This window comes from Chrysemys picta, chromosome 5 (assembly GCF_011386835.1).
Source record: "Chrysemys picta bellii isolate R12L10 chromosome 5, ASM1138683v2, whole genome shotgun sequence".
Classification (NCBI taxonomy): domain Eukaryota; kingdom Metazoa; phylum Chordata; order Testudines; family Emydidae; genus Chrysemys; species Chrysemys picta.
Window position 1 is genome coordinate 18628609 of NC_088795.1, and position 18694 is coordinate 18647302.

General features: G+C 41.1%; 1 protein-coding gene across 4 annotated transcripts in view; it reads left to right on the forward strand.

Annotated features, from left to right (window-relative positions):
- Positions 1-18694, forward strand: part of STPG2 (sperm tail PG-rich repeat containing 2) — a 424532-nt gene that overhangs the window by 73031 nt on the left and 332807 nt on the right. For all 4 annotated transcript variants that reach the window (XR_010601227.1, XM_005278473.5, XM_042856391.2 and 1 more), the window contains 2 exons: positions 9073-9183; positions 15681-15840. Coding sequence is in view for 3 of the 4 variants with exons in the window: in XM_005278473.5 (XP_005278530.1) it covers positions 9073-9183; positions 15681-15840 (271 nt within the window). In the remaining variant the exon portion in view is untranslated. The remainder of the gene's footprint in view (positions 1-9072; positions 9184-15680; positions 15841-18694) is intronic.

The following is an 18694-nucleotide window of genomic DNA, read 5'->3' on the forward strand; positions in this document are numbered from 1 at the left end:
TGCTTAACCATCCTGACAGGAACTTTTTCCTAATGTCCAACCTAAATCACCCTTGCTGCAATTTAAGCCCATTGCTTCTTGTCCTATCCTCAGATGGTTAAGGAGAACAGTTATTCTCCCTCTTCCTTGTAGCAACCTTTTATGTATTTGAAAACTGTTATCATGTCTCTTCTCCAGAGTAAACAAACCCAGTTTTTTCAATCTTTCCTCACAGGTCATGTTTTCTAGACCTTTAATATTTTTTGTTGCCTTCTCTGGGCTTTATCCAATTTGTCCACATCTTTCCTGAAATGTGGCACCCAGAACTGGACACAATATTCCAGTTGAGGCCTGATGAGCGTGGAGTAGAGCGGAAGAATTACTTCTCATGTCTTGCTTATATCACTCCTGCTAATATATCCCAGAATGATATTTGCTTTTTTTGCAACAGTGTTACACTCTTGACTCCTATTTAGCTTATGATCCACTATGACCCCCAGATCCCTTTCTGCAGTACTTGTTCCTAGGGAGTCATGTCCCATTTTGTTGTGTGCAACCAATTGTTCCTTCTTAAGTGGAGTACTTTTCATTTGTCCTTATTGAATTTCATCCTATTTACTTCAGACCCTTTCTCCAGTTTTTCCAGATCATTTTGAATTTTAATCCTATCCTCCAAAGAACTTGCAACCCCTCCCAGGTTGGTATCGTCTGCAGACTTTATAAGTGTACTCTCTATGCTATTGTTTAAATAATTGATGAAGATATTAAACAGAACTAATCCCTGCAGGACCCCACTCATTATGCCCTTCCAACATGATTGTAAACCAGTAACTACTCTCTGGGAACGATTTTCCAACCAGTTATGCACCCACCTTATAGTAGCGCCATCTAGGTTGTATTTCCCTAGTTTATGAGAAGGTCATGTGAGACAGTATCAAAAGTCTTACTAATGTCAAGATATACCACATCCACCGCTTCCCTCCCATTTGCATGGCTTGTTACCCTGCTAAACTGACTGGTCTGTAATTCCCTGGGTTGTCCTTATTTCCCTTTTTATAGATGGGTATTATATTTGTCCTTTTCCAATCTTCTGGAATAGTGGATAGTTGATTCTTAACTACCCAATCATTGGGAATTTCTTTACTCTAGGCAAAAGACTGGTCCCTCCCCAGAAGAAATGTTTTAATGGGAGGAAGTCGCCATGGCAAAGAAGTCACCTGGTGGGTGCTGATGTGGGGAAACTGGAAAGGGTGTCACTGATATAGCATACTGAAGGTTTTAAAGGGCGGAGTCTGATCTGTTGGGTAGCCATTTTCTCCAGTCCAGGAGGGAGAGATCATCCAGCATGCAGCACTTATATGGGGCAGGGGGCTCCAGGCCACTTTCCTGTACCCAGATGGTCCCAGGGACTCAGACTCCAGCTTAAAAAATTCTTGGAGTGGTGAGGAAACTGAGGCAGGGACATGTGTTTAGTGTTGTTTTGTGTGATCTGTACTCATCTGTGCTTTACATGAATACATATAAAAGAGTATAAAGATGTTAGATTGGGCAAAGGGTGTGTATGTTGACTGCTTCAAAACTAGTGCATACCCCTGTGAGAGTTAAACTGTAAGCAAGAAGCTTCACACCTTTAGGTGGAGTTCTGGGAAAGGGGTGCATTCAAGTACTGGTGAGTCTAAAGGGTCAAAGCCATGCAGAGGGGCCAGAGAGCCAGACAGTGGATTCCAATGCTTGGAGGAGGGTGCCAGATGGCAGATCTGTGTCTGGAGAGTGTGCTTGCAGACCCTGAGCTTGGGACAGTGGTTAAACTCTATGCAGGCTCCAGGAGCTAGAAAGACCTTGAGGATCCAGAGCACAAAGTCTTGGATTCCCCTCTCAGAGCAGTCCTGATGGGTGGCCAGGAAGGAGTGCTCGCTTGGATCTGTGACAGCATGTAAGTCATTTAATTCAAGGTCTCGAGTGTTGCATCATTCTCCTACTCAAATGATGGCATCAGGAGAACATCAGAATTATAGTGATGAGGCGGTGTTCATCCACGAGGAGGATTCATCTGGTCCTCCACATTCTTTTTCATATGACAAAACTATGTCATACATGGTGCCTGCAACAATTGATGATTTAAAAACCTTTCCAGAATTATTGAGGCATGTAGCAGAAACATTGGAAGTATCATTAGAAATCATACAGGAAAAGTCATACAAATTATTTGATATTTTACAGCCAGCATCTCAAAATATAATTTCCCTCCCTGTAAAGGAAGGAAACTTAGGACAGGCAAAAAATCTTTGGGCTACCTCTGCCTCAGTTTGAATGACTTCAGAATGTGCTGGTCAGAGATATCAAGTACTTTCCAAAGGTTATGAATATTTTTACACTCATCCTCCAACTTCATAGGAGTGCAAATGGAAAGTCAAAAAGTTGGGAAAGTCAACTACCAAAGAAAAAGAACCAAAGAGTCTAGACATTTTTTTGGAAAAAAGTTTATTCATCAGCTTGCCTATACGTTAGGATATCTATCAACCTGTACTATCTAAATATTATTTACACTGGGACTGACTGTCTGACTTTAGGGACAAGTGATCTATGAGTTCAGAACACTCTTGTGTGGTTGGTTTTGGCCACATTTGAGGATGTGGATTCCTTTCAGATATATTTATTCCTTTGCCTTCATTCTCTTCCATGTCCAATCACATAATATGATACAATGTCACTTGCCCATATGATGTCAACACGAATGGCAACATATAACTATCAGGACTGGGAAGCTTCCCCATCTGTTTTAACCATGAGAAGGGTTAGAGCTTCTTCAGAAGTGAAAGGTGGAAGAAGGCATTTTGTCACTGACCTAACCATTTAAACTAAGGACCCGAAGGCTTCACACCACATTGATGAGCAGTGGGTGTTCAGTGGATTGAAAAAATGATGTCTTAGCTATTTCTTGAAAACTGTTCTGACCAGCATTGTTTCAGTCTTGCCCAGGTTGAGTTTAAGCCAGTTGTCCTTTACCTAGGAGATAAATGCAAAATTAAGACACTGTGACATCTTGTATTGGTTTCAGCTGTAGAAAAGAAGATATATAAGTCAGTATAATCAAAGTACTATTGACAGCATGATGAACTACAGGACACACTAGATGTCTCTTCCAACCCAAATAATTACATGCGGCAATTCTGCCATGAACCTCATGATCAGTGTTCCCTCTAATTTTTCCTACCCAGGTGCAGAACGAATTTTGTTATGTGCACCAATATGGAGGTGATGTGTGACACATCACCTCCATATTGGTGCACATAACAAAATTCATGTGGTGGTGGTGGGGCTGAGGGGTTCGGAGTGTGGGAGGGGACTCAGGGCTGGGGTAGAGGGTTGGGTTGCATGGATGTGAGGACTCTGGCTGGGGGTGCAGGCTCTGGGGTGGGGCCATGGATGAGGGACTTAGGGCTGGGAAAGAGGGTTGGCATCGGGGGGGAAGGCTCCGGCTGGGGGTTGGGCCAGGGTGAGAGGTTTGGGGTGAAGGAGGGTGCTCTGGGGCTATGGTGGGGAGAGAGGACTTCCCGCAGCGCTCTCTCCCTACAGCAGCACCTGGACTGGGGGGAGAGGTGCCTCTCTCTACCGCAGCAGCTCCAGGACTGGGGCCGCAGGATAGGCACCCCTTCCTCCTGGTCCCTGCAGGTCTGGGCTGGGGCTGGGTGCTGGGAGGGGTGCTCCAGCCATGACAGGTCTGGGCCAGGCCACCCGAGTTTGGGCCGGGGTAGGGGCATCCCAGCCACGGCATAGTTGGGGCCAGAGGCCTCCCTGGCTGTGGCAGGTTGGGGGTGGGCTAGGGAAGGAGTGCCCCCCCCCCGGCTGTGGCTGGTCCCCAGGCGGGTTCCCTGAGTACCTGCGCAGTGCTAAATAGGCTGCTGCACGGCCACTCAGCTTACAGGAAACTTAGCTGAGGCCCCTGGAAGTCTTGCCATCTGCATACTGAAACTGCCATAACTGTAATAAGTTTCATTTATGCCCGCCACTGAAACTGGCCACTGAAACTGGCCAGACTTATTAACTTCAGTGTATATGCATCACTGATACTACTTACAGTAGATAAAGTTAAGCGTGTGTGTGTAGGTCTTTTGGAAAGAAGGGTGTTCTTTTGGCTAATTCAAAGAAGTAGGAGACTGGAGATAAGCATTTTATTCCTAGTTCTGCCACAGGTTTACTGTTTCATCATCTGTGAAATGGGGATGCAGCTGCTTTATTATTATATAAATTATTTATTGTGAGACTTACTTAATTAATGCCTGTACAGCACTTTTAGAAATTCTCAAGTGGAAGGTGCTATAGGTAGAGAATTTAACTGGCACAAGCTACAAGAAACTTAATTGAATATTTAAATATACATGAGTTTGCTGTTTGTTTTAAAAGTGTCCTGTCTTGTTACACCTCTGTATATGTTTCTTACACATTCATCCCAGAAATGGAGAATATTCTGATGAAAACTGTATAAAATATTAAGTATTCCATTTCAAGACAAATGATTCTACGAGACAGATCATATTGTAATAATATCACTTCAATGACTGGGTATAGGTAAGAGAATGGTAACTAAAATCTGTCAAGCTTTTTAAATAATAATTCTAGCTTTTTTTTAGCAAATTACTCAGAACAAAATTAATTCCTGTCTGCTGCAATGAATGTTGTACTTACTGCAGATTTTTTTTTATTTAAAAAAATATATAAAATAAAATTAAATTCATTTTTGTAGCATAAACAAACTTTGCTAGCCAGATGTTAGGGAAAACTCATAATATAGAAATATGTCATTGTTTATTAAAATATAGAAAAATGTGATTCATTTATAATAATATTCAGTTGGACAAACATCACTTTATCCATTTATAGTACTTTACAATATCATTCTGTAATGAGATTTCTTATTAGCTGCTGAAAGTTCTGTCTTTCTACCCAATCCTGTACCACTTAGTCACGCAAAATATCCAATTATTTAAATTGATGCTTTCCTGAGTAAGTTGGAATCACATCTAGTAGATATTGGATACAACTGCATAGTTTGGGGGCTCATTGTCCAATTTACCCTCCATCAAACAACATCTATGAAATTACAAAAAATAAGTACTGTAATATTCTGTGGTGCTACTATAATTGCATAAGATAATTTTCTCATGACAGAGGTTGGCTGCATATTTGTGCTTATGTTCCCATAGCTTTTGTTGGGGAGGGGAGTGCTGCCTTTTCCTTTTTGCAAATAGTTGTAACACAGAATCAGCATATTGTGCTGGCCATCTCCTCAGCAGTAGTGCTGCTGCTGCTTGGGAATATTCTCTGTAAATGCAGTACATTTTTCTGATTTTGAAAAAAAAGATAAATATAACAAAAATATAGCAAAATGATTATTTCCATTTCTGTATCTGTTTCTCATAAAACTGAACTTATTTTATTTAATTTACACTATGCTTTGCGAACCAAATGAATCTTAACATTTGTAGGTGCTGTAGGAAAAGTTGCATTTGCAGCACTCAGTCTGAGCCTGTACAATTTCCAAGGGTTATGACATTTCTTCCACTACCTTTATTGATCATTTTAAGAAAAAGGATCAAGATCAGGGCTGATGAATGCCTCGGATGGAGAGATCTTATTCAGCTATGTTCAAAGCATATTTCCTCCTTAATCTGCTGCAAATGGATCTGAATCTAGTACCAGTAGCTGAGTTCCTATCCCATCCTTGATTACAGCAACTTCTGAAGCATTTGACGTGCTTCTGTGTCATATGAACGTCTGTGTGGAGGCCTGGACACATTAGAATTGGATTTAATTAGAAGTTGTAGTATTAGCTCTCCTGGAGTTGTGGACTAGTTGATAAATTTTTTTTCTTCAGGGGAAGGCTTTGTCATCTTACTCCTGTAATTATGTATAGTTATGTTCATACAAAGCACACGGGATCTTTATAGAGGAAAGTAAATACACAGCATTTATTGAGAATATCACAGTTAGCATATGCTTTTTAGACAGACAGACTCACTCACTCACTCTCTCTCTCTCTCTCTCTCTCTCCCTCCCTCCTGCCAGTGATGTTCATAGTTACCAGTCTGTTGTAGCTTGAGTCAATCTAATGGCCAGTTAGATTGAGCACAAGTGTGGAGCTGGGTTCTGTCGGTCGTGATCCGATGCTCCGAGGCTTTGCAGGACTGAACCCAGAGTTCCATGGCAAAACACCCCAGCTTTATAGTTGTAAATTCTCATTTGAGTCCATGCATTTTGCAATGTCATCCTGTAATCATTAGTCCTTAAGTGGTATTATTATTTGATGGTTATTGTCGGGCTTCCCATTGTTATCTCCTATCTGTTGTCTCGCCTTCGGGGGTGCCTGCCTCACCTCTGAGGTCGTCAATGCTGCTAACATGTTTAACATCGGATACAATGGATGTTTTCTGATTGTCTCCTGGTCTTTCCAAGTCTCTCACTTCTTCTTGACCATCTGGACATTTGTGATGGCTTTCACACCTTATCTTTTCCTGATGCATGCATTCCTCATTCACACAAACAATCTTACAGAAACCTTCAAAGGTATACAGACAGCAGTATACATTGTAAATCAAGCCTTGCTAAATCTTATAACTAAAACAATTCACATTGGGGCTTCAGGCTCTCAACATTCCTCTAATCTTCTTAACATAGATAGAATAGAGAATCCTGTCTCTTACTTCCTAATTTGTAATACATATAGGAAACCATAGTAGCTTTATAACTTATTCTAAAACAAAAGGATGACCATAATTAGTCATAAGGATTGTTCTGGTCTGTCATTCCTTTCTGCTATTCAAAAAGGGGTGGCTCACCAGATGAAATCAAATCATACATTAATTCTCATAGTACATTATAAAATCCAGCTCCTACATAGTCATCTTAAGTAAGATTCTAGTTTTCTTTATCATGGTCCACAGAAAGCTTGTAGTCAAGGTGGTGTTCTAAGCCTCCTTTTTGTGAGAATGCAGAAACATGATAGTGTGCATAATGCAGTTACTTAAGTTCGAACTCCAGACCCTCCAGAGATTACTGTATGCAGACCTACCTGTATGCGGTGGGTGTTGACTTGTAGCATTTTTTGTCAGCTTCTTAGTCTACTGTTCCGCAATCAGCTTTTTGCTGTTAATGAGAGATATCTCAGTCTACTTTTTAGAATCACCAGTTTTTATTCCTAGAACGGTGAGGACATGAGCCAAACTTCCATGAATAGCCCCTGTTGCACAACTCAAATCTGTCCAATAAGTGTACAAATGGTAGAGTTGTTTGGGCATCCTGACTTTGTGGCCAACCAAATTAGCCTTGGGATTTGCCGTTAACTAGGCTGGCTGTTTTCAACACCAGGAAGCTTAACTGAATGGAAGGACTATGTTTTTCACTTTCGTGGAAGCATGTTTCTTACAAGAATTCCAGCATGTTCTGCATACTAGCTCCATGATTATCTCATGTGACAGTGGGTAGTAAAAGTTCGCTGGCATTCCTTGCCAATATTTTGAGTTTTAAAAAGTAGAGGCTCACTTGTGTGTGTACTTCCTATGATGTTTTGGTACAAAGTCACTGATATGTGCTTGCACATACAGTAAACATGCATGCACAAAAGTAGGGACAGGTCACATTTTTTGAAAATCAGGTCCTTTGTTTCTTCTTTTCAGAAACTGCTTTCAAGGCAGGTCTGTCCCATTTTTTAAAACTATTTTTACTTTCAAATAACGCTTTCACAAGGTGGGGGAAACAGTTGATAAAAAGGATTTAGTGTAACAGTCCTTGCTGTTGCTTGGCTTCCATTTTTTGGAGATACTTTGCTATGAACTGGAAGAAATGAAATAATGGGAAAAGTGCATGTTAAAATTCACCAATAATGCATAATTGTAAACTACAATCTCTGTAATCTAGGTAAAATGTAAAAATCTAGGATAGATTAGTTGGTAAGAGTGCAGAAATCTTATAATTTTTCATTACAGTTACTCAAATTCAGAGATTTATTTAAGATGAAACCAAGTTAAGGAAAAAGAACGGGCATGCTGGGGTGTGTGTACATGCGTGTGAGCAAGTGTGTGGTTACTTTTCATTCTTCCTGAGCCTTATAAGTTTACATTAAAAGCAATGCTCTTTTCCCCAGAATCTGGTTTGCTAACATATGCTATGGCAACTGGTGCAACATTTTTCTAATAAAGTGTTTATTGTCATTGTTTAATTTTCTGCTTTGAATCATTTATAATCCAAATATAGACTATGGAGCACAATGTCCCTTTCATTACTGTAATTGATCAATTTCAGAGTTATTTTTCTATCTTCCTTAGCCACGTAATATTTTTTTGTACCATGTTTAATTGATTTAAAGCTTCTTACATTTAATTAGTTGTTGTTTGTCCCTATGGAGCGGGCCTGCTTCCTTTTATTAGAAATTCAGAATGTATTGTGACTCTTGAGTTAACTAAAATTTATGTTGTAATTATGTAAATGAGTATTTTCTATATTGTAAAATGGAAGACACGCATAGAGCTAGACAATGAATCATTAGTAATTGGTCACTAAAAGGACTACCTACATCTAGCATACACTCATTAAGTACATGCATTTTGTGCAAAAGAGCAATATTTTCTTTTATTAAACAGATTATATTAAGTGTCAAATAGTTAAATTAATGAAATGGGGAAAAAAAACTTTACAAAGAAAACTTTGATTCATAAATATGCCAGAAAAATCCCTCTAAATGGAAAAAGAATAAAATCACAAATTACTAAATATTTTACATTTTCTAAATTATTTAAATATGCTGTGTACTGCTTGTGGATGAAGTACTGAGCTTTGTCAGTAGAGGGCAGCAAAGTTGCAGGGGATCTTTTTTTGAGATCTTGGAAACTCTGTCACAAGATTTTTACTTGTTTTCTTTATTAGCTGTTTAACAGTTGCTTTAGGTTTGTCTTTTAATGAAGTGTCCATAATTTCATAGTGAGTGGTCACTTCATAGTGAGTTTGGTTCAGATATTTAACTAGTTGTCCCCAGCCTTAAGTGTACTTGTGGGCACTTCTTTAATGGATGTTAAGTGTTTCTCTTTTTATGTTCTTCAGGGTGTTCCAGGACCTGGACAATATGAAATAAAAAGTCAGTTTCAGAAGGTGGAGAATATAACACAAAATGGAAATGAAGTTCCACGTGCTCCTTTTCTTTCACAGTCCAAAGTAAGTGGCAGTAGCATATTTTTCTTTCTTCTGTACTTTCTTGGTCAAAGTTGCATGAAAAAGTAATTAGCTGCATGAAAAAGTAATCCGCAAGAGATTATAATTGTACTGTGAGCCATGATTAGTAAATGATTTTTTCTTTCTCTGTGTTGTATTTTGATGTGTGTGTGTGTATGTGTATATATATGTATAGAAAGATATGTAGAATTGTATGTGTGTGAGTATACATATCTATGCTATAGATAGATATGCATATATATTTAGGATGTTTATGAGTGTATAATGTATGCATATATATAAAAATAAACACATGCATACATGAACCCACTTTATTTTTTACACATTTCCAAATAAAATATGGATGAGGCTCTATGCACTTTCACAGACAGTAAATACCTTTCAAATTACACCCGTTAATCAGGTTTGTCCTATGTGAATATTACACTGGGAAGTGGTGAATGAAAATTTCTTGTGGCTATGTAAAATTAGTACACATGTACAAAGATTGTTTTTAAAAATTCTTCTAACTGCCAAATTCAAATGTGTTTTCACGGATCTATTGAAAGGTACATGTATAATCTGACACATCTGTGCCAAATCTGAAGTTTCCATCCCTTTCTTCTGAGATGTTAAAAATAGTTGCAGATTTTTTTTATAATGGTAAATATTTTCACTCTCTTCATTCTCTGAGATAGCTGAAGAGTTCTTGCTTAGACTTTCCACAATATTTATTTTTGAGCAGAAACTAGTACCAGAAATGGAACTTCGAAAATGTTTTTAAAAACTGGAAAAGGCCTTGTAGAGTAGAAATCCTAAGGCAGCCACAGGCTATGAGCACCACCTGCAATACAAAATAACAAACAGCCAATTTATGAAACAAGGATCTGATGCCATCTCAGTGTTCTAGCAACTACAAAGACTATTGGTTTCCATACTTTATGATATCACCAAAATCCTTCGATGGAGTTATAATAATCCTTCTATTCACAGCTGCCTCTTTAATCTATGTATAAAGAATATATGTAGAATAATTGAATATAACCATAATCCCACTGCTAATTAAGAGTTCACAGCTACTAGCACATCAGGGGCTATATTGCATGACTATGTGGTCATCTACTACATTTCAGATCTTTGGAATATGACTCTTAAAATTTAAGGAAAAACTCAGAGCTAATACAAAACGTACAGTATGCAGAAGACCTCTGCTGAATAACTGACCGAGTAAGCTCTTAAATCACAATCTACCACCCATCCCACAAACCCTCAGCTGTCAATTGCTGAGGAAAAGAAAGATTATTACACTGTACTGAGAATAAATGAGGTAGCTATGAATTATGACACTCTGCTTTCATTGAGAGGTTCTGGTGACATCATAAATTGTAAGAGTGAAACTTTGATATAGAAAGGTTTCAGAGTAGCAGCCGTGTTAGTCTGTATCCGCAAAAAGAAGAACAGGAGGACTTGTGGCACCTTAGAGACTAACAAATTTATTAGAGCATAAGCTTCGGATGCATCCGAAGAAGTGGGCTGTAGTCCACGAAAGCTTATGCTCTAATAAATTTGTTAGTCTCTAAGGTGCCACAAGTCCTCCTGTTCTTCTTTTTGATATAGAGTTACACTTTGAATTTGCAGACTATATCTTTTGATGATTTTTTATTATCATATTTAATGTATGGTCATGGTTTTTTTTAATTTCCTTTCCTTCTCTCTTTTCCTGTCATCCCTTTCATTCACTATCTTCTCCTTCCATTCATATTTACATATTTTCCTCAAACAACATCTTATGCAAGCCACAGTTGGTCTGTTCCATGCATGGCATACCTCTAATTTTTATGTTTACTCACCAAAAATGTTGTCGTGTCCCAAAAGACAGAGGAATCTAAATAAACTCTCCATCCATTTAGTTTAAACAACTTCATGGAAGTTCTCTTAGGAAGGCTGCTAGAGTGACTTTAATTCAGCAGGCTATCAGAGTGGCTTTTCCTTTTCTGAAATTCATATATATTAAGGATTTTTCTGCATGGGGTTTACTATATTTATTGTAATCTGAAAAATATAAAGTTATGCAAATGCATCAAGAACTTACATAAAAATCATTGCTAAATGAGAGCAAAGATTCAAGGGGTGTGTGTCTTCAGAACCTTTATAAGTAAATATAACTTTATTCAGTTTTCGTGTTTCATGTTTTGTGTTCCATCAAATATATGAACTAGAAAGTACATTTATTAAAATCATATAGAAAATAATCTTGTATAGTTCTGCATGTTTATTTTTTGAAGATTGTTAAACATTTGCTATTACAAGAGGGACATTTCTAATATTTTGTGTATTTTAGAGATAATTTTTCAGTGGTGTGCTTATACCAAAATTTGCCATCTTGGATGCCTAAATTTAGGTGCCAAACCATATTTAGGCACCTAAAGAGACTGCCTGATTTTCAGAGGTGTTGAGCACAATTAGCGCCTCAATAAGTCAGTGGTTTACAATGGTGAAAAGTGCTCTGAAAAGTAGGTCAATTGTTTATTTAGATGACAAAATATGGATTTGGGTGCCTAACTTTAGGAACCCATGGTTGAACATTTGTTGTTCTTCGAGTAGTGTCCCTGTGGGTGCTCCACTGTCGGTGTGATAGTGCCTCCTGTGCCTGGGAGATCTTCAGTAGCAGGGCCTGTTGGGCTACACATGCGCTTCTCCCTATCTTGTGCCATGAGTGGCATCTATATAGTGCTGTGTGGTCCAAATGTCTTCACTTCCTTCTCAACCACCTTTGATCTGCGACGGAATCCTGAGCAGAGCCCTTCAACCATCCCTAGTCTTTAGTAATAGTAGTGTTTCCATTATAGTTAATTGTAGATACCAGCCATTTCCTTTAATTTTCTTCCCCCTAAAAAACAAAAATCCCATTGCCCTTTTCTCCCTATTACTCTTTAGCTTAGAGTAGATTTCCTTTTTTCTATGCTCTTCCTGATTGGGAAACTTTCCCTGCTTGGGTTATGCCTGGATCTCCTCTTTTGCCGTGAGGCCATCCCCATGACCGATGGTCACTCACGGTGCATATGCTGCTTCAGTGAGGGACATGTCTCTCAGAAGTGTACCCAATTCCTCAACTTGAAAGCCTGGTACAGAAAGAACCATGAACTGAGGCTAAAACTTCTACTCATGGAGAGCTCTGTGGGACCAGCCTCAGACCTTGGCCCTGATATCTCACCTATGTGGCGCTTACCATTGGCACAGTCATCAGCCGACTCTCACTCGCCATGCACTACCAAGAGAAAATCCACACTTTTACACTGAGATGAAAAGAAAAGGGCCACTAGCTCACTCTCTAAGGAGCCACCTCAGAAAAAAGCATCCCTGGAGAGGTCTGTAGCCTCAGTGTCCTCAGGGATGAGACTTGGCTCTCACAACTATTCAGGCATCTCTGGTACTGGCACAAAAGACAGGTCCAAGGACCCTAAAAGGGCAGGACTACAGGCGGAAATACTGTAAAACTTTCAAAATTGGCACTGACCACCTCAACAAAAATAATCCTGAGTGCTTCGGCACCGACAAAACATCCAGCACTGAGCAAGATCTCAGCACCAAGTAAGCCCTTGGCACCAGCTCCTGGCCACTCAAGGGAATGCATTCCCCTGTTGGCACTGGCTATGCCCTCAACCACTACACCACCACTGGTGCTGATGATGCTCCTGCTGGTACCACAGGCATTCAGATAGCCCAGAGACTCATAGTCTCTGATATGCCAGAGTCGCCACTTCTCCACAGTGAGTTCCCTGCACCTCGTGCCTACTCTCCAGAGACACAGCAGCACTCTACTTCCAAACTGAGGACATTCTTGAGTGAGGAAGGAGAGGAGTACTCCACTGCATGCAGTCCTCCATCATATCAAGAGCAGACACACACAGAGAACCATCCTCTCAACTCCGATACCCAGTGACCAGAACTGAACCAGGTACCTGATATGGACCCCCATGGATGCAACCCCACATGCCAGTTCTTCTACATTGGCCCTATTGGGACCCAGGGGCTACATATAGGGTGAACTTTCCCAAATCGCCCACGGAGCAGAAGCAGACACAAAGACGATCTCTGTCTTCATCAGTCTCTAGATCACCTGTCATTGAACAAGAAATCCACCCCAAGATAGAAGGTCATTCCATATTTATCCCCCCCCATCAAAAAAAGATTCTTCAAGGGCCTTCAGAACCTTTACCTTCAAATATGTGACCCCCACCCTGGGATACCAACCTAGTTCTGCACTGTCTCATAGGCCCTCCAGTTGAGCTCATGGCAACGTGCTCCTACACCCACCTATCTGTGAAGACAGCATTTCTCATCACCATCACATCCACCTGAGAGGTAGGAGAAATAGGTGCTCTCATGGCATACCCTCCGTACACAGTCTTTCACAAAGACAAAGTCATGTTATGACCACACTCAAAATTCTTACCCAAGATGCCGTCCCTCTTTTCACCTAAAGCAACCTATCCACCTTCCTTCTTTCTCCCCGAAGCCACTTGGCAACCAACATGAAGCCATGCTGCACACATTGGATGTCAGATGAACATTAACCTTTCACATTGACAGAACCAAATCTTTCAGACAATCGCCACACTTATTCCTCTCCGTTGCAGAGAGATCAAAGATCGTATCCAAATAATGTCTCTCTAAATGGATCTTGGAGTTCCTCTTCCTTTGCTACCAATGACACAAACTGCGACCCTCACCTGGAACTTGAACACATTCCACTTGCTCGCTGTCCACCTTGATTGCTTTTCTGAGCAACATGCCAGTTACTGACATTTGCCAAGCAGCCACCTGGGCATTTACAGACTTTTTTTTAGCCAACACTATGCAATTACCTATGTCACTGTGAAGCCCTGGCCTTCCATCTATGGGCACTCATCTACAGTCATCTATAGTGGAGTACCCATGCTTGAAGAAAAAAAGATTACTACTCACCCTGTGCACTAACTGAGGTTTTTCAAGATGTGTGCTCCTATGGGTGCTCCACTACCCACTCTCCTCCTCTTTGCTTTGAAGTTTAAAGATGGACTCTGTGGTAGAGAAGGAACTGAGGGCAGTTGGACTGCACAGTGCTATACAGACACTGCTCATGGTGTGAGATGGGGAGGAGAGCATGTGCAGCCCAATGGGCATTGCTACAGAAGATCTCTGATCCCAGACGCAGGAGGTGTTACCGCACCTACAGGGGAGCACCCATAAGGGGACACATCTCAAAGAACCTCCGTTACTGCACAGGGTAAGTAACCTTCTGTTCCTTATGATTTTAATTACAGTAGTTAGAATTGTGGTTAGGATTTTCAAAAACTCATAAGTGACTTAGGAGCACATTGACTTTCAGTGGGACTTGTGCATCAAAGGACACTTCATGCTTTTCACTGAACTGTAGCAGTGTCCACCCATATCACTGCTTCAGGGCAAGTTGGAGTGCTGTAGATTCACATCCTGACTTGCAGCATAGTAATTTGTCATGTGGACAAGCTCTAAGTCATTTAGGCCCTTTTGAAAATTCCTCCCTGCATGTTTAAATTCCTGTACATTGAGGTTTACTTCACACTTTCATTTCAAGTTAGTTGTGAACTAGCTGATTGGGGCGTTTTTGGGAGAGAGCGCAGAGAAAAATGGGATAATCCCTTGGCTCAGCCATCAAATTTGATTTAATCTCTCCAAGATAAATCAATTGACCACCACATGATCAACTATTTGTAGATGTTTTGGATGAGAACATAAAAGTAATCCCCTATATGTTCTTTGTGGGCAGTAAATATCTCCTCATAGGATTATGAGACTATTATGATGTACTTGCTGAGAAATTTGGCCTCTTCTTCCCCATTCTGTTTGTGTTGTGTATTTACTGGCTACTAATATGGCTGTACTTATGTGCTTGCGTGTATGAAGTCATTCAAATTAGATCTATCTTTCTATCTAGCTATACTTGTGTGCATGTATGAAGTAATTCAAATTAGTTACATATCTATCTATATCTATATATACAACTAATTTGAATGACTTCATACACATGCACACAAGTACAGTCATATTAGTGTGTGTGTGTGTGTGTGTGTGTATGTATATATGTATTGTACAGACAATGATAATAAAAGTTGTATATGAGAGTCTGATTTTTGAAGTTGGGCATGTGTTATTACCTGGACCTATAACATTTGTGCATGTGCAGACTGAGTACATATCTGTGCAAACTGTCAGATATATAAGTGACTGTGGCTATACAGAAGCTGAATATTGGTAAACATACAAGTGACATTTGCACTTGTTCCCTTCTTTGAAAATCAGGTCCTATATGTCTAGATATATTCAAGATATTAGTTACTATATATAAATTATCTTCACTTCATTAAGAAAGAAATGAGATCTATATGTTGTTATACTGATGTGGGCACTTTCTGTCCAGATAGTTTCTAAATGTGTTGCAGGTTGTCACTGGCATATTTTTTCCTCTGCTTCTCTAGAGATTTGTACATGTGAAATCAATCACCCCAGCTCCTGGTACATATAATGAACCACGCTCAGCTCTTGAATCCTTGAAGAAAACATCAGGAATGAAAAAGATCCCATTTGGTCAAACTACAGTTCGGTTCACTCAAGACTCCAGGCTAGAAAAAACACCAGGTTTGCAATTAATCCAAGTACTGTCAGCATTCAGTTTACATGACCCGATATTAGACAGATTGATATTCAAGGAAGTTAGCAATTAATCTTAAAAAGTATTATTAAAATACAGTAGGCATTTGGGCAAAATACACATATCAAACAGCACTCTTATTTATACTGAAATCTGTAAGGAGCCCAAAGGGAAACAAATGTAGTCTTCCATTCAAGATTTTGTTAGCTTGGTGTTTCCAGGTAATTTTATACTGTTAGTTCAAAGTGATAAATGTAGGCAATATTATTTGCACCTGTGGGTTTACTGATCTTATAGAAATCCTAGCTAAAATAAACAGAATATGAATTGCATTTGTGGGGAGTGGTTTTTTTTTTAATTTGTGCTGTTATTTAATAAGGATTCTCTGTGCGAAGTGTAGACTCTGTAGATTTTTCATAGCAGCAGAATACCCAGCATGCACTATGGAGAGTGTGGTTCTGCCTGATATTATATAGTATATAGTAACTTAACAACTGCCAATGAAGTTTTTGTTCCTTACTTCCTGCCGGGTAAGGACATAGCCAGGTAAACTATTTTCCCCAGTGATGCACTTCCCTCTTACTGCAGGGCCCTAGAAGAAGAAATGCTTGAATTAGAGCAGGGGTAGGCAACCTTTCAGAAGTGGTGTGCCGAGTATTCATTTATTCACTTTAATTTAAGGTTTCACGTGCCAGTAATACATTTTAATGTTTTTTAGAAGATCTCTCTCTATAAGTCAATATTATATAATAAACTATTGTATGTAAAGTAAATAAGGTTTTCAAAATGTTTAAGAAACTTCATTTAAAATTAAATTAAAATGCTGATCTTACACTGCCAGCCTGCTCAGCCCGCTGCCAGCCTGGGGTTCCGTTCACCTAGGCTGGCAGTGGGCTGAGTGGGGCCTGCGGCCGGGACACCGGCTGGCAAGGGGCTGGCAGCCGGGACCCCAGACCTGGGGGAGGTTCAGGGGTCAGGGCAGAGGGCTTGGGGGGGTGCAGGGCAAAAGGCTGGGTGTGTGGGGGTGCTCAGGGGTCAGGGCAGAGGGATGGGGGCTGTGGGGGTGCAGGGCGGAAGGCTGGGTGTGTGGGGGGGGTTCAGGAATCAGGGTAGAGGGCAGTGGCGGTGTGGGGAGGTTCAGGGGTCACGGCAGAGGGATGGGTGTGGTTTCAGAGGTCAGGGCAGAGGGCTGGGTGTGTGTGAGGGGTGCAGGGCAGAAGGCTGGGTGTGTGTGGGGGCTCAGGGCAGAGGGCAATGGGGCTATGGGGGGGTTCAGGGGTTAGGACAGAGGGCTGGGGTGTGTGGGGGTGTAGGGCAGAAGGCTGGGTGTGGGGTGGGGTTCAGGGGTCAGGGCAGAGGGCTGGGGGATGTGGGGGGTGCAGGACAGAAGGCTGGGTGTGTTGGGGGGTTCAAGGGTCAGGACAGAGGGCTGAGGGTGTGGGGGGTGCAGGGCAGAAGGCTGGGGGCGTGGGGGGAGTTCAGGGGTCAGGACAGAGGGCTGTGTGTGTGTGTGGAGGTGCAGGGCAGAAGGCTGGGTGTGTGGGGGGGTTCGGGGTCAGGGCAGAGGACTGGGGTGCTCCCAGCCCCGTACCCTGAGAGGCTCATGGCAGGAGGCTGGAAGGGATATGCCCTGTTCCACCCCCTTCCCCAAGGTCCCGTCCCTACCTCTTCTCTGTCTCCTCTACGGAGCAGCGAGCACGCTGCCACTCGTCCCTCTTCCCCTCCGAAGGGCCATCAGCTGATCGGCACAGGGAAGGAGAGGAGGAGGGGCAGGAAAGCACCACGCTGGGGGAAAAAGCGGGGAAGCTTGGTTGCTGCAGGACCAAGCTTCTGCCTCCTGCCCCCCACAGGGGAGAGTGGTGGGGCCGGGACCGCGGCAGGTAGCAGCGTGCCACTCAAAGTCAACTTGCGTGCTGTGTTTGGTACGCGTGCCGCAGGTTGCTGACACCTGAATTAAAGTATCAGAAAGTTCATATTCAGGGCAAATAGTATCTACTGATGACAGATGCTTTAGGGGTCTGTCTTTTGTTTACAGCCCTCTTCCCCAACACTTTGGTGAATCCTTCTGTATGCATCCAAATGGATTTTAGATTATTTTCTTTTTTAGACGGATGAGAGAGAGAGAGAAAAAGGGAAAATAACTTAAAGTTCACCATTATGGACATAACACCCTTCAATGTCTCTTAAACCCCTTACTGTGTTAAAAAAGCATCCCTTGAAAATATTACTTTCCCAATATATAGTTCCCCTCCCCATTCTCTTTTTCTTCTATCCCCCTCAGTGTGCAGTATTTTGGGAGGTGAGTGATTACTGCGCTGAATGTGTGACAGTCACACGTGCTGTCTGTTGATATAATTGTATAAGTGTATGAGGTCATTGTAAATGGTTTTTTTTTGCAAAACTGAGTGCAAATCTGATGAAGTTGTGATATATATTAATTTTGGACTCTGTTGGAGATGGAAGTGAAAGCCTTATGGAGCATTAGAGTGCATTATTAATAGCATTGTAGGCAGTATGAAGATGGAAAGGAATGCACATGTAATTCCCCTTAACTTCTTATTTCCACATTTTTAAGGTTTTGGATGGAGGGTGTGTGTTCTGCTGCAGCTTTAACTGTAACTAAACATATTTTTGGTTTTCCAATATCTAATGACATTCCTGTATGTGTCACATTCCCTAGGTGTTTACTGAGGGTACAGCTCTCCCTTTTGCAATGTTCTATTTTGAGGACTTAAGTGGTGTATAGGCCTTGTCCAGGCCCTTTGCCCATGGATGAGTTTCACCCCATGTTCTGTTCTGCCACCCTTACTCATGTTGAGTAGTCCATTTTTCTTTGAGTAG